The sequence below is a fragment of the Bombina bombina genome, chromosome 7 (assembly GCF_027579735.1).
Source record: "Bombina bombina isolate aBomBom1 chromosome 7, aBomBom1.pri, whole genome shotgun sequence".
Taxonomy (NCBI): domain Eukaryota; kingdom Metazoa; phylum Chordata; class Amphibia; order Anura; family Bombinatoridae; genus Bombina; species Bombina bombina.
This window is the reverse complement of record NC_069505.1, coordinates 80,830,203-80,843,253: the sequence shown is the minus strand read 5'-3', so window position 1 is coordinate 80,843,253 and position 13,051 is coordinate 80,830,203. Positions and strand designations below refer to the sequence as shown.

The following is a 13,051-nucleotide window of genomic DNA, read 5'->3' as shown; positions in this document are numbered from 1 at the left end:
AGCGTTGCTCCATTATTATTATTATTATCGGTTATTTGTAGAGCGCCAACAGATTCCGCAGCATAACTTGGTCGAGAATCTACAGGGGGCGGCATTGCACCAGCAGTTCAGAAGAACTGCTAGTGAAATGATAAATGCCGACAACGTATGCTGTTTGCATTTATCAATGTGCAGCGGTCCAGCGGACATGAAACGCTACATAGTATCATGTCCGCTCGCACATTAATAAATAGGCCCCTGGGTGTAGATCAGCCAAATTCATTACAGTTTTAGAAAAGATTTCATAATTTTATTATTGTGATCTTGAGTGTCACTCCACAAAGTCATATCCAATGGTTTGTTACTGAAATGTGGTCCATTCAATCTTTCCTTTTCACTTTTGGTCTCTGATTTTTTTTTTTAATAAGTCATTTAGATATGTGTGTGCAGAATGTTATTAAAATTAGGATACAAACACAATAGACCCCAGATAATAATGGGAAATTATACCAAATCAGTCAAAGCAGAAAACAGCTGGTGATTGAAAACATAGCGCATGCACCTTTTCTGATTGTTGGTGATTTGTTGAAAAACATACCTAGGTAGTCTCAGGAACAGACACTATATGGCACCAACAAAACTTTTGACATTGTTAAACATTTTGAAAACACTGCTGCTATTTTGTTCCCCAGACATATGCTCTCTCGAGCTATAGGTATACTCTTCAACAAAAGATACCAAGAGAAAGAAAGAAATTTGATAATAAAAGTAAATTTGAGTTTTTTTAATTGTACTCTTTTTCGAATCATGAAACAATCATTTTAAGTTTCATGGCCTTTTAAAGTCTTAAAAAAAGAAACTTTTTTTAAAAGTTTCTAAAATCTGTATTTATTTATTAAAAAAAATTGAGATAGGATGAAATTCCTATATTCAAAGATGAGTTACAGATTTTAAAATGGGGTACAGCAATGTGAAGTACGACCAGAAAGTATTAAAGGAAAACACAATATTATCCTTTTCATATTTTCTAAATGAGAAAAATACTCTGATTCTTTATAAGATTTTCTTGAAGTATATTGGGGGGGGGAATTCTTAATCACTTTACTCAAATTTTATTTATTTCATGATTCAGACAGAGTATGACATTTTGAACAACTTTCCAATATACTTCTGTTATCTAATTTGCCTTGTTCTTATGGTGTTTTTTTGTTGAAAGGCATACCTAGGTAGGCTTAGGAACAGCACTGAACCACTTGGAGCTAGCTGCTGATTGGTCGCTGCACCTATATGCCTCTTGTCATTGGCTCACCTGATGTGTCGGGTTTCATATCTCTTTAGTGTCTTATACTATAGAACTCATGCAAAATAATAATTAATTTTGCAGATTATTTATTAATTAAATATATTTTCTACAAACATTTTGTTCTATTTTATCCAGGGATACAAATTCCAGTATTTCTTAGTTCAACATTAACATCTGCTTATGAAGTTAATATAAATATCTCTATAAAGCTTTTCACTCTGTGAATAAGTCTTCTCATTTGAGAGAGGAGAGTTTCATAGACTCTTAATACCTCCTATTCAGTAAATCACAGCATTCCCTTGAAAAGCTTAGTCCCACACCCACCAAACCAGAGATTTCTATATCTATAACAATTACATATTTGTAGTAATATTTTTACTAATAAATAAATCTTCTGAAACATTTTGTCTTCCTACACAGAGTCAAATCACATCGTAGCAGGTGACCCAGGATTCGGCAGCATTCTTAAATCAGGTAAATCTATCACATCTAAAAGGAACTTTCCAACAAGCAATATTCATTAAATCCATGTACATCTACCATCTATTTCTTATAGGCCTACTACCTGTGTGAATAGGACAAAACCTATTCAGCAGTAGTATAAAACTCTTGTTTATTACTAAACCCACCCCTTTTACTTTGCCAAATTCACTAAGAGTTGTATTTAGTCTCTTCAGCTTCACAAATTCCTGTAATTCTATGTAGCCCATTCAACAAAGCAAATTCATCTCTCCATTCCTTAGAAAGTCAGCTACATATGTACAGTATTAAAAAGAGAATTGTAGCAAATTACGGCCACTGTGTCTTGCACAGACAACAATTTATAGGGATCAGCCAATTCAATATTTTCCCCAAAATCTTGGCCATGGCCCATGTAGGTAATGTTTCTTCAGCACAGAATGTTTGTCCTATTTGAAGGAACATTGCACTATAATATTTCTTCCTTTTAATGTATCTAAATTCCTTTTAAAGTAGTATACTAAATTGTTGACAAATATCTTATTTACCTTAATTTTGTCTTATAAAATAGTTGCCTTTATCTGTTGCAACTACCGCATATACTGAAAATCTGAATACTGCAGTATAGAAAATACTATATAACAAGAGATAGCAGTAGAAATCTACCCCCAAATCAACCTTCCAGTGGGGGTGGGAGAGAGAGAGCCCAGCCCATTTGAAAGGATGTTCCTGCAGCTGTTTTGAATACAACGAATTCTTATTAACTGCTTGAGTATTGAGTATTTTGTACCTTTAATATGCCCTTTAATACCCCCTCCCACCAAAGAAATTATAAGAATACCCATATGTCTTTGGTACGGCACAAGTGAAAAGATAATGGGGTCCATTTATCATTGTGTCGACGGACATGATCCGCTATAGCCAACCATGTCCGCCGCACATCGATAAATGCCGACGGCATACGCTGACAGCATTTATCATTCCACCAGCAGTTCTAGTGAACTGCTGGTGCAAAGCCGTCTCCTGCAGATTTGAAGCCAATCGGCCGCCAGCAGGGAGTGTCAATTAACCCGATAGTATCGGATCGGGTTGATTTTCGGCGATGTCTGTCTGCTGCCTCAGAACAGGCGGACAGGTTATGGAGCAGTGGTCTTTAGACCGCTGCTTCATACCTTGTGTTTCTGGCGTTCAGAGCTTGATAAATAGACCCCTAAGAGTCTAACAATAAATCAGTATTTATTAACCCTGTCACTAAATACATTAGAAATTTTTAAACCAAACCTAGATTTACAGAGTAGTAAGATCTTATAAATAGAGTAAATTAAATGCACCCCTTGCATATGGAAATACTTCAGGTCAGTTCATCCTGCTCAGTTTAAACTACAAAGGAGACTAGAAACTATATAACTTCAGAAATGTTTTGAGATATCCACATAATGAAACAAATAGCTATTTACAGTACATCTCTACACAATAGAACCCACTATGCTGATATGTAATAAAGTATATTTGTGCCCATATGCATGAGTGTGAAATAAATGTCTTGATTCACCCAATTACAATGTTTATCTTTTTTTCAGGTCCAATCATAAGTGACCATCTAGGTATGTAGAGTAATATTCTATACAAACTTCTTGCTATTCTCTTATAATTAATACTGTAGCAGAATATATCCATCCCAGTGACAATCATTTATAGGGTGTCAGGCACCTTTAGCTTTTAGTAATGCTTAGCTTACTGGTGCCATAAATAAATGAGAACTTGAATGCATTGCGTTGGCGACATCAAAAAAGAATCTGGGCTCATTGTCACAAAAAAATACACACTGTCAGTGTGCTTAAAACCAACTCAATTTATTGACATAAAATAAAAATGGAAAAATTAACAGACAGCAAAAACAGCAACTAACACGTTTTTCGCACCCCAAGGGGCGCTTACTCAAACTGTATGCACATACAATTCAGAGGGGTATATTTATTAATGTGCGAACGGACATGATACGATGTAGCAAATCATGTCCGCCACACATCGATAATTGCCGACAGCATACGCTGAACTGCAGGTGCAATGCCGCCCCCTGCAGATTCACGGCCGCTAGAAAGGGGTGTCAATCAGGCGGACAAGTTATGGAGCAGCTCCGTACTGAGACTTAAATATAGCTTCAATTTAACCCTTTATAAAGATTTAAAGTATCTACTGTATAAAAACCATTTGGGCGTAGGCATATCTAATACATTTGAAGAAAAAAAACTTGTTTTGCGGTATTAGATGTAAAGTATGAGAGACAAAGGCACAAATACACAACTTGTGATCAGTCCTCTACTGTGTATGTATGTTTCTATAGATTTTATATATATATATATATATATATACACACATTATGGAAGCAGGCAATCTACTAATTTAATGGGACTAGACTTAGTCAAACAGAAGAGGAAAGGGATTTGGGAGTAGTAATAGATAAAAAGCTAAAGATACTAGCATGTATTAAAAGAGGCATTGATGCAAGGGAAGAAAGCATAATTCTGTCACTATATAAATCCCTGGTAAGACCTCACCTTGAGTACGGAGTGCAGTTCTGTGGACTGATAGCAAAGAAATACATTGCAGACTTGGAAAAAGTTCAGAGAAGGGCCACAAAGCTAATAAGGAGAATGAAGAATTTAAGCTATGAGGAGAGGTTAATCAAACTGGGTCTGTTTTCTCTAGAAAAAAAGGCTCTTGAGAGGTGACATAGTTACTTTATATAAATATATTCAAGGCCCATATACAGAAATGGCAGAAGCTTTGTTTATTCCAAGAAAATTGTTTGTGACAAGAGGACACAATTGAAGGCTGGAGGAAAGGAGATTTAATCTTCTGCAACAGAAATGTTTTTTCACTGTAAGAGCAATACAATTGTGGAATTAGTAAATGCCAATAGCTTAGATATATTTAAAAATAGTTTCGATACATTTCTGGCTAGAAACAGAATTCAGAGAGATATTTTTGCTTGTGTTAAATGGGTCACCTTCTTTAAAAGGGATTAATTTAAGATCAACTTGAACTTTTTTGTAAGTATATTAGATTTATTAAGGTTGAACTCGATGGACTTGTTTTTTTTTTCCACTCATTTACTATGTTATATATATATATATATATATATATATATATACACACACACACATATATATATATATATATATACATACACACACACATATATATATATATATATATATATATATATATATATTTACTTTCTATAATTGTAACAGTAAAAAGTTATAATTTTAACATTTTCCTTTCTTTTCCTTCAGTATTTCAACAAAATTTGATTGCACTATCCAACGGTAAGTGGCAGGATATAAACTGTCGCCATCAGATTTAATTCTGTACTCACCTATATCTGTTGCTACAATAACATTCTTTGGTCAAATTATATATTCTGCATTAAATTTATAATACTTCTACATTAATGGAACATTAAACCCCTCTTGCTTTTGTGTAAAAAAAAAAACAACTCTGAAAATGTTGCAAATTAAGTAGCCGGATTAGGTAATTTGCAGCATTTAAAAAAGTGGTTGTGGTTACAGATTTTAATTTATTTACCTATATAGGGAGTGCAGAAAAAGCACAATTTTTAAACAAAAGCAAAAGGTTTTTAAATGTCCCTTTAAGTGGTGATCTCTGGTATCTATATTTATGTAGACTTTGGTTTTCTGTCTTGTGATTTAAAGGAATACTAAACCCAATACTAAACATGCAATTTTAAGCAACTTTCTAATTTACACCTACTATCAATTTTTCGTCATTCTCTTGCTATCTTTATTTAAAAAGCAGGAATTTAAAGCTTAGGAGCCAGCCCCTTTTACGTTTAGCACCCTGGATAGAGCTTGCTTATTGGAGGCTACATTTAGCAAACCAAAAAGCAGGCATAACCCAGGTTCTCAACTAAAAATGGGCCGGCTCTTAAAGGGACAAAAAATCCAATTTTGTTCTTTCATGATTTAGGTAGAACATATAATTTTAAACAACTTTACAGTTTATTTCTATTAGCAAATTTGCTTCATTCTCTTGGTATCATTTGTTGAAGGAGCAGCAATGCACTACTGGTTTCTAACTGAACACATGGGTGAGCCAGAGACAATCAGTATATAAATGCAGCCACCAATCAGCAGCAAGAACTTAGGTTCTTTGCTGCTCCTGAGCTTACATAGATAAACCTTTCAACAAAGGAAAACATAGAAGGAAGCAATTTAAATAATAGGAGTAAATGAGAAAGTTGCTTAAAATTGCATGCTCTATCTGAATCATCAAAGAAAAAAAAATGGGTTTAGTGTCCTTTTAATTAACGAATCTTCCACATTTAAAAGGTCAACTACTAGAGTAATGTTTATTAAAGGGATACTAAACCCAAATTTTTTATTTTATGATTCAGATAGAGCATGCAATTTTAAGCAACTTTCTCATTTGCTCCTATTAACACATTTTATTTGTTCTCTTGTTGTCTTTATTTGAAATAGCTGTAATGTAAGGTTAGGAGCCGGCCCATTTTTGCTTCAGCACCTGGTTAGCACTTGCTGATTGGTTTGCTACATTTAGCCACCAATCAGCAAGCGCTACCAAGGTTCTGAACCAAAAATGGGACGGCTCTTAAGCTCACAGTCTAGCTTTTTAAAATCAAGGAAGCATGTGAACGAGGAAAAATTGATCATAGGAGTGAATTAGAAAGTTGCTTAAAATTGCATGCTGTACCTGAATCATGAAAGACAAAATTTGGGTTTAGTATCCCTTTAATGATGCTAATTAAGGATACATACCAAAATAAACCTACCTGCCTGGCAATCACTCACAATATATTCAGAAGTTTGAGCTATCCTCTAATTTATTTTCCAGATATCAACATACCGATAGACAGAGAATATGATACCCTTTATGGTAAGAATGTGTCACTTTATTGTAATCTTTAGATAAGGTTTCCTGGATTATATATTGTATCTATTACTCCATAAAAATCTGGTACATTCAATATTTAACAATTGTTTGGCTCTGTTAAGAAGTATAATTATCAGTAGTTCCTGTAAGACTTACAACAATATTAAAGGACCAGTCAACACAGTATATTTGCATAATCAACAAATGCAAGATAACAATACAATACAATAGCACTTAGTCTGAACTTCAAATGAGTAGTAGATTTTTTTTCTGACAATTTTAAAAGTTATGTCTTTTTCCACTCCCCCTGTACCATGTGACAGCCATCAGCCATTCACAAATGCATATACGCACCATGTGACAGCAATCAGCCATTCACAAATGCATACACACTTATTCTTGCACATGCTCAGTAGGAGCTGGTGACTCAAAAAGTTTAAATATAAAAAGACTGTGCACATTTAGTTAATAGAAGTAAATTGGAAAGTTGTTTAAAATGGCATGCTCTATCTGATTAATGAAAGTTTAATTTTGATTGTGTGTCCCTTTAAGCTGTCGTATTGTCCTAATTTGCAGTCCAAGGACACAACCCTACAAAGCTTATTAAATATATTTGTATTATTTCTACTGCTGTAACCAGTTATAGACATACATAAATGAGCGCCTGCATTTATAAAGCAGTTGTTGTGTCTGATGTTGAAGGATCAGGGTTTGGAATCCTGCAGTAAATGCTCCAACTTATCGTCAAAGTGGAAAAGTCACAATTGCCAAACAAAGTGGCAAAATAAATAATGAAAGTACCCTATAAAGTTGTTTAACACATAACTAAACATTTTATGGAGAATTATATATGGAGTTTAAGGTCTATTCAGTCAATAAATTTAACAGCTTGGAGCCACTTTATAAAACACACAAAGCTACTAACAAATATGTTCTCTCACATTTTTATGTAACTATTTACAGATGAGAATCTCCATGGGGGTTTGGCTATGGCTCCAGCCAATTATTCAAGCGGTAAGTAACTATTTTGAGATTAATAAAAAATTCTATGTAAGAGGTAATGCAAAATATTATTTGTAATTGCCTGTGAAATCCCATTCATTTTCTAACAGTCAGGGCCAAGATGAGAAGCCTTTATATTATTTCCTCTTTGTAGCAATGTGAGCTCTGATAAAATTATGGGCACATAGCACTGTGAATGGTAGCAAACAATGGACAGTATGAGTATACACCAATTTAATATAACTGCATGTAATTGACACTACTATAAAGAAGAATATGCACAGACACTGATATAAAAATCCAGTATAAAACATTTTAAAAACTTACTTAGAAGCTCCCAGCTTAGCACTGTTGATGAAGTTATGCTGGGACACCCACTGAAAGGGGCTGGGAAAGCAGGAAGGGCAGACCCCCTCCTCCTGCATATGAAAAGACCCATTACACAACCAGGAGTCTGTATACATCACTATACATCTATGACTTTGTGGCTTGGTTAGGAGTCTGAAAATCAGCACAATGTTATTTAAAAATAAGCAAAATTATACATTGTTACAAAAACACTCCCAGATGGGCTATATAAACGGATCATTTACAAAACATTTCTACAAAGAAAAATATAGTGTATAATGTCCCTTTAAATGGTTTACTGTATGACACCAAGACCTATACTAACGGATGACATCTGTCTTCTGCTAAATTACTGGGTTACCAGCGGGTGGGACAAAAGAGAGACAGTAGACGTCAAACTGCAGGACCTCCCCATAACTGTGTACTAAGCTCCACTCAAGGGCCCTGATTCTCAAAAACCTGCCAGCATGGAGAAAAACTATTTTTTTATAGTAAGTGTATCTCCTTAAATGGACATGAAACCCCAAATTTTCTTTAATTGTTCAGATAGAGCATACAATTTTAAACAACTTTTCCAGTCGTTTGCTTCATTCTCTTTATATCTGTTTTTGAAGAAGCAGCAGTGCACTACTGTATGCTAGCTTAACGGATTGAGTGAGCAGCCCCCAATCAGCAGCTCTTGAGCCTACCTATGTATCCTTTTCAACAAAGAATATCAAGAGAACAAAACAAATTAGATAATAGAAGTAAATTGGAAAGTTGTTTAAAATTGCATGCTCTATCAGAATCATGAAATAAAAAAAGAAATGGGTTTTATGTCCCTTTAAAATAAACCATTTTAGTTAACTCCCCTTAATGAGATACACAGCTCCTAATGTAAAAATTGCCTTTAAAACAATCCCTGAAAGGCTCCGTAATAATACTGACAAGGTATATTATATAATCTATCCAGACCAGAGAACTTTAGAGAATTAGGCACGAGATTCTACTTGAAAACTGCCCTAAGCTGTGTCAAATTTCATTTTTAACAACTCAGCTGCTAACTGCTGATAACACAAACAAATTTGGTATTTTAACTCCCAGCTGACAGTAGCACAAACAATGCAGTAATTTGACTCCACTTGACTTCTAGTAGAAAACAAAGCAGTTATTTTACTCTCTTGTCTGCCAGTAACACAAACAGGACCCCATACTGAGCTGCAAAGAAAATACACTTGCGCCTCCACATCAACCCTGCCCACTGCAAACTGATTCCTACCCCTGATTTATCTGCCCCACATACAGATTGCCACAATTCTACTCCCTAACCTCCCTGTCCAGGTTACCAGCCGGTTAATGTTGTAGGGCATTGCTTCTCAACCGCAGTCCTCAAGTAACCCCAATAGTCCAGGTTTTCATTATAGCTGAACCAGTGCACAGGTGAAATAATCAGCTGATGGCTGAGAGCAGGTTAGTAACCATGGTGACTGATCAGCCGATTCTTTCACCTGTGCTCCAGTTCAGCTATAATGAAAACCTGGACTGGTGGGGCACTTGAGAAACACTGTTGTAGGGTATGATTGCTTTTATCAATATTCCCATAAAAATATCGCCAGCAATTTAAGGAGGAGAGAAAGTAACATAAAATCTATGCTCTTGTTGTCATTTATCAAAATGTCTGAGTACAATAAAAACTTTGCACATGGTTGAATGATGAAATCAGACATATATCCACAATTGAACAAAACACAGAGGACCTACTTCGTAAAGGTCAAAGCAATGTAATGTTTTGTATTTAATAGAGTTGCTACTCCAACCAGTAACAGGATCACAATTAAAGGAACTGTAAACCCCTTGAAATTGGAATATTAAATGTTAAGTTGTATGCAGTAAAACAGCTTTGCAATATACTTTCATTATTTAGTTAGACCCCTTTTTAAGTAATTTAGCTCTGAACATAGTGGCTTTTCTAATTCTTAGACTTGCAAAAGCCCCCTGCCACATACACTTATCAAGCTAACCCTGCCACATATATTTCCCTAATTGGCTTTAACAGATACCATCTGCAAAACAATTACATTTAATATAGCCATATGACTGTGGCTAGCCTTGTAGTCTGAAGAATAGAGCCTACATTCACTCCACCTAGGAGGCACTTGCCTAGGGCAGCAGATTTGGGGGGGGGCAACACTTTTTAAATCTCACTACACACACACTCACCTTATACACACACGCGCACTTGAACATGAAAAAAAGTTTCACGTTACAGCCTCACCCAAAAATATAATTGCCAAAAAAGGCCTTAAACTTGAAGAGGGGAATCAGCAGAATTTTGAGTGCCTAGGGAAGCACAAAACCTTAATACGCTGCTGGCTTCGCCAAATAAGAAAAATGAAGGGTGGAGTTATGTTATCGAAAAACAAATGCAGCAAACAAAATGTGTATTTGTTTTAAAAATATTTAGACTTGGCTAATGCTATTTAATAGAAATATACTGTAATTTCAAGGTGTTAACTGACCTATTAACACATTCAGGCCCATTTATCAAGCTCCGTATGGAGCTTGAAGGGCCGTGTTGCTGGCGAGTCTTCAGACTCGCCAGAAACACAACTTATGAAGCAGCGGTCTAAAGACAGCTGCTCCATAACCCTGTCCGCCTGCTCTGAGCAGGCGGACAGGAATCGCCGGAAATCAACCTGATCGAATACGATCGGGTTGAATGACACCTCCCTGCTGGCAGCCGATTGGCTGCGAGTCAGCAGGGGGCAGCGTTGCACCAGCAGCTCTTGTGAGCTGCTGGTGCAATGTTAGATGCAGAGAGAGTATTGCTCTCTGCATTTAGCGAGGTCTTGCGGACCTGATCCGCAGTGTCGGATCAGGTCCGCAAGACCTTTGATAAATTGGGGCCAATATGTTCATTATATGTGGCTATATTTGAACAAATAACAACCAGAGTAAACTACAAAACCAATTACTAGTGACCCTGATAGGCACATATGCCTGTATTGCTTTATACAGAGCATGTTTCAATTTAGTGAACTGAAGACTACTAATCTTACATTTTATGTAGTAGCACAGACAAGTCTCTTCCCTTCTATCTGTCAAAAAGTGACACATTATTACAGGCTCTGGTTATTTGCCTAAAACTATACACATACAGGCTATTACAATTCTTAAACCAAAAAAGGTGGTGGCGGGGTGGGAATTCCCTACAATAAAATATAACCTTTATTGAAATATGAAACAAAAAATATATATCTTAAGAAACATTAAACAAAATAAATATATGTACACACGTCTAAAGCATAACCAAGTCCTATAATATGCTCTATGCTGAAAAAAACACTTATCACAATTAAATAAAACTCAAAATTAATGTTAGCATCAAAATAATTGTATTAAGCCAAATCAAAAAATATAATTAGTTATAACTATGAACTACCAAATCCAAGACAATCAATTGGGCTTACAAGGGTCTCTCAGACTGGGTACAAACACAATTGTAGCTCAAAAGAATAAATACCAATAAATCAATAACAAGCTTAGTCATAATATCAAGCATATCCAAGAAGTGCATAGAGGCTCCAGCTTCAAAATGGCTGACGTGCGTTTTGCCTCCTTTCTCAAAATGTTAAAGCTTTGTGAGTCAGAAGGATGGAGATGTGAATTCTGCTGTAAAATGTTATTTAAAACTACAGTTATATTTTTACATTAAAATTCTTTTCTAATTAGCGATTTTTTTTATTTACAGGCTCAAGTAAATGTCACTGTTCCACTTGGGGAGCAAATCACTTTCTGACCTTTGATAATGATTTATATGAGTTTTCTGGTTCGTGCAACTATATCCTTGCCAGTGACTGCCAAAACACAGTTCCTGATTTCAATGTTCAGGTGCAACGGGAAGGAGGAAATTCCATTAGTCGGATCATCATTAGCGTGGGACCAATCGATGTGGTGGCCCAAGGAGGTACCATCACTGTAATGGGGAGGTGAGTCTCAGTACGCTTGTGTAGATAAGCCCTGATTTATGAACTTTTGAATGAGTCCATCAAAATAAAGAAAGATATGATGGAACTATGATTTGAAAACACTAATTAAAGGGATAGTTTAGTGGAAATAATTAATTAGAACATGTCATTTTTGCACTACTTACCCTGGAGCTACAGGCATAATCCCCAAAGTGACTAAAACAACTCATTGATAAAGTTCTGCTTGGAAGCCACATATAATCGCTGGTCCTGAGAGGACCTCACCAATCACTGACTGTGTTTAGCTCAGAAGCAGCAATGTTTGTGGTTTAGACCAGTGTCCCTAATTCCTCTCCTCAAGTAACTCTAACAGACCAGATTTTCATGATCTGAACTAGAGCACAGGGGAAATAATCAGCTGATCAGTAACCATAGTTACTTAACTGCTCTGACCAATCAGCTGATTATTTCTCCTGTGCTCTAGTTCAGATATCATTGAAATCTGGTCTGTTAAGGGACTCGAAGACTGGAATTAATTTAAAAGCATATTTTTTTACATTTTGAAAACATAAGTGTAAAGGTTTAATGTCTATAAAGCAATAAGCACCACCATGTTTTAACTTAGTTATATCCTTCTCTGCTGAGGCACGTTAAGGACACTTATAAATGGGTGACTAGGGTGCAAAACCAATGACTGTGTGATATAGCAATGTTAAAAGGGACAGTCTAGTCAAAATTAAACTTTCATGATTCAGATAGGGCATATCATTTTAGACAACTTTCCAATGTACTTTTATCATCAAATGTGCTTTGTTCTCTTGGTATTCTTTGTTGAAAGCTAAACATATGAAGGACTCACATGCTGATTTCTGGGCCCTTGAAAGCCGCCTCTTATCTGAATGCATTTGACAGTTTTTCACAGCTAGAGGGCGTTAGTTCATGTGTGCCATATATAACATTTTGTTCACACCCATGGAGTTACTTATGAGAGGACACTGATTGGCTAAAATACAAGTCTGTCAAAATAACTGAAATAAGGGGGCAGTCTGCAGAGGCTTAGATACAAGGTAATCACAGAGGTAAAAGTATATTAATA

At 35.7% G+C, this 13,051-nt stretch overlaps 1 protein-coding gene across 1 annotated transcript in view; it reads left to right on the top strand.

Moving 5' to 3' along the window:
- LOC128636233 (mucin-6-like) overlaps window positions 1-13,051 on the top strand; it is a 114,232-nt gene that overhangs the window by 25,407 nt on the left and 75,774 nt on the right. The window contains 2 exon segments of the mRNA XM_053689271.1: window positions 5,041-5,073; window positions 11,739-11,976. Coding sequence (XP_053545246.1) covers window positions 5,041-5,073; window positions 11,739-11,976 — 271 coding nt within the window.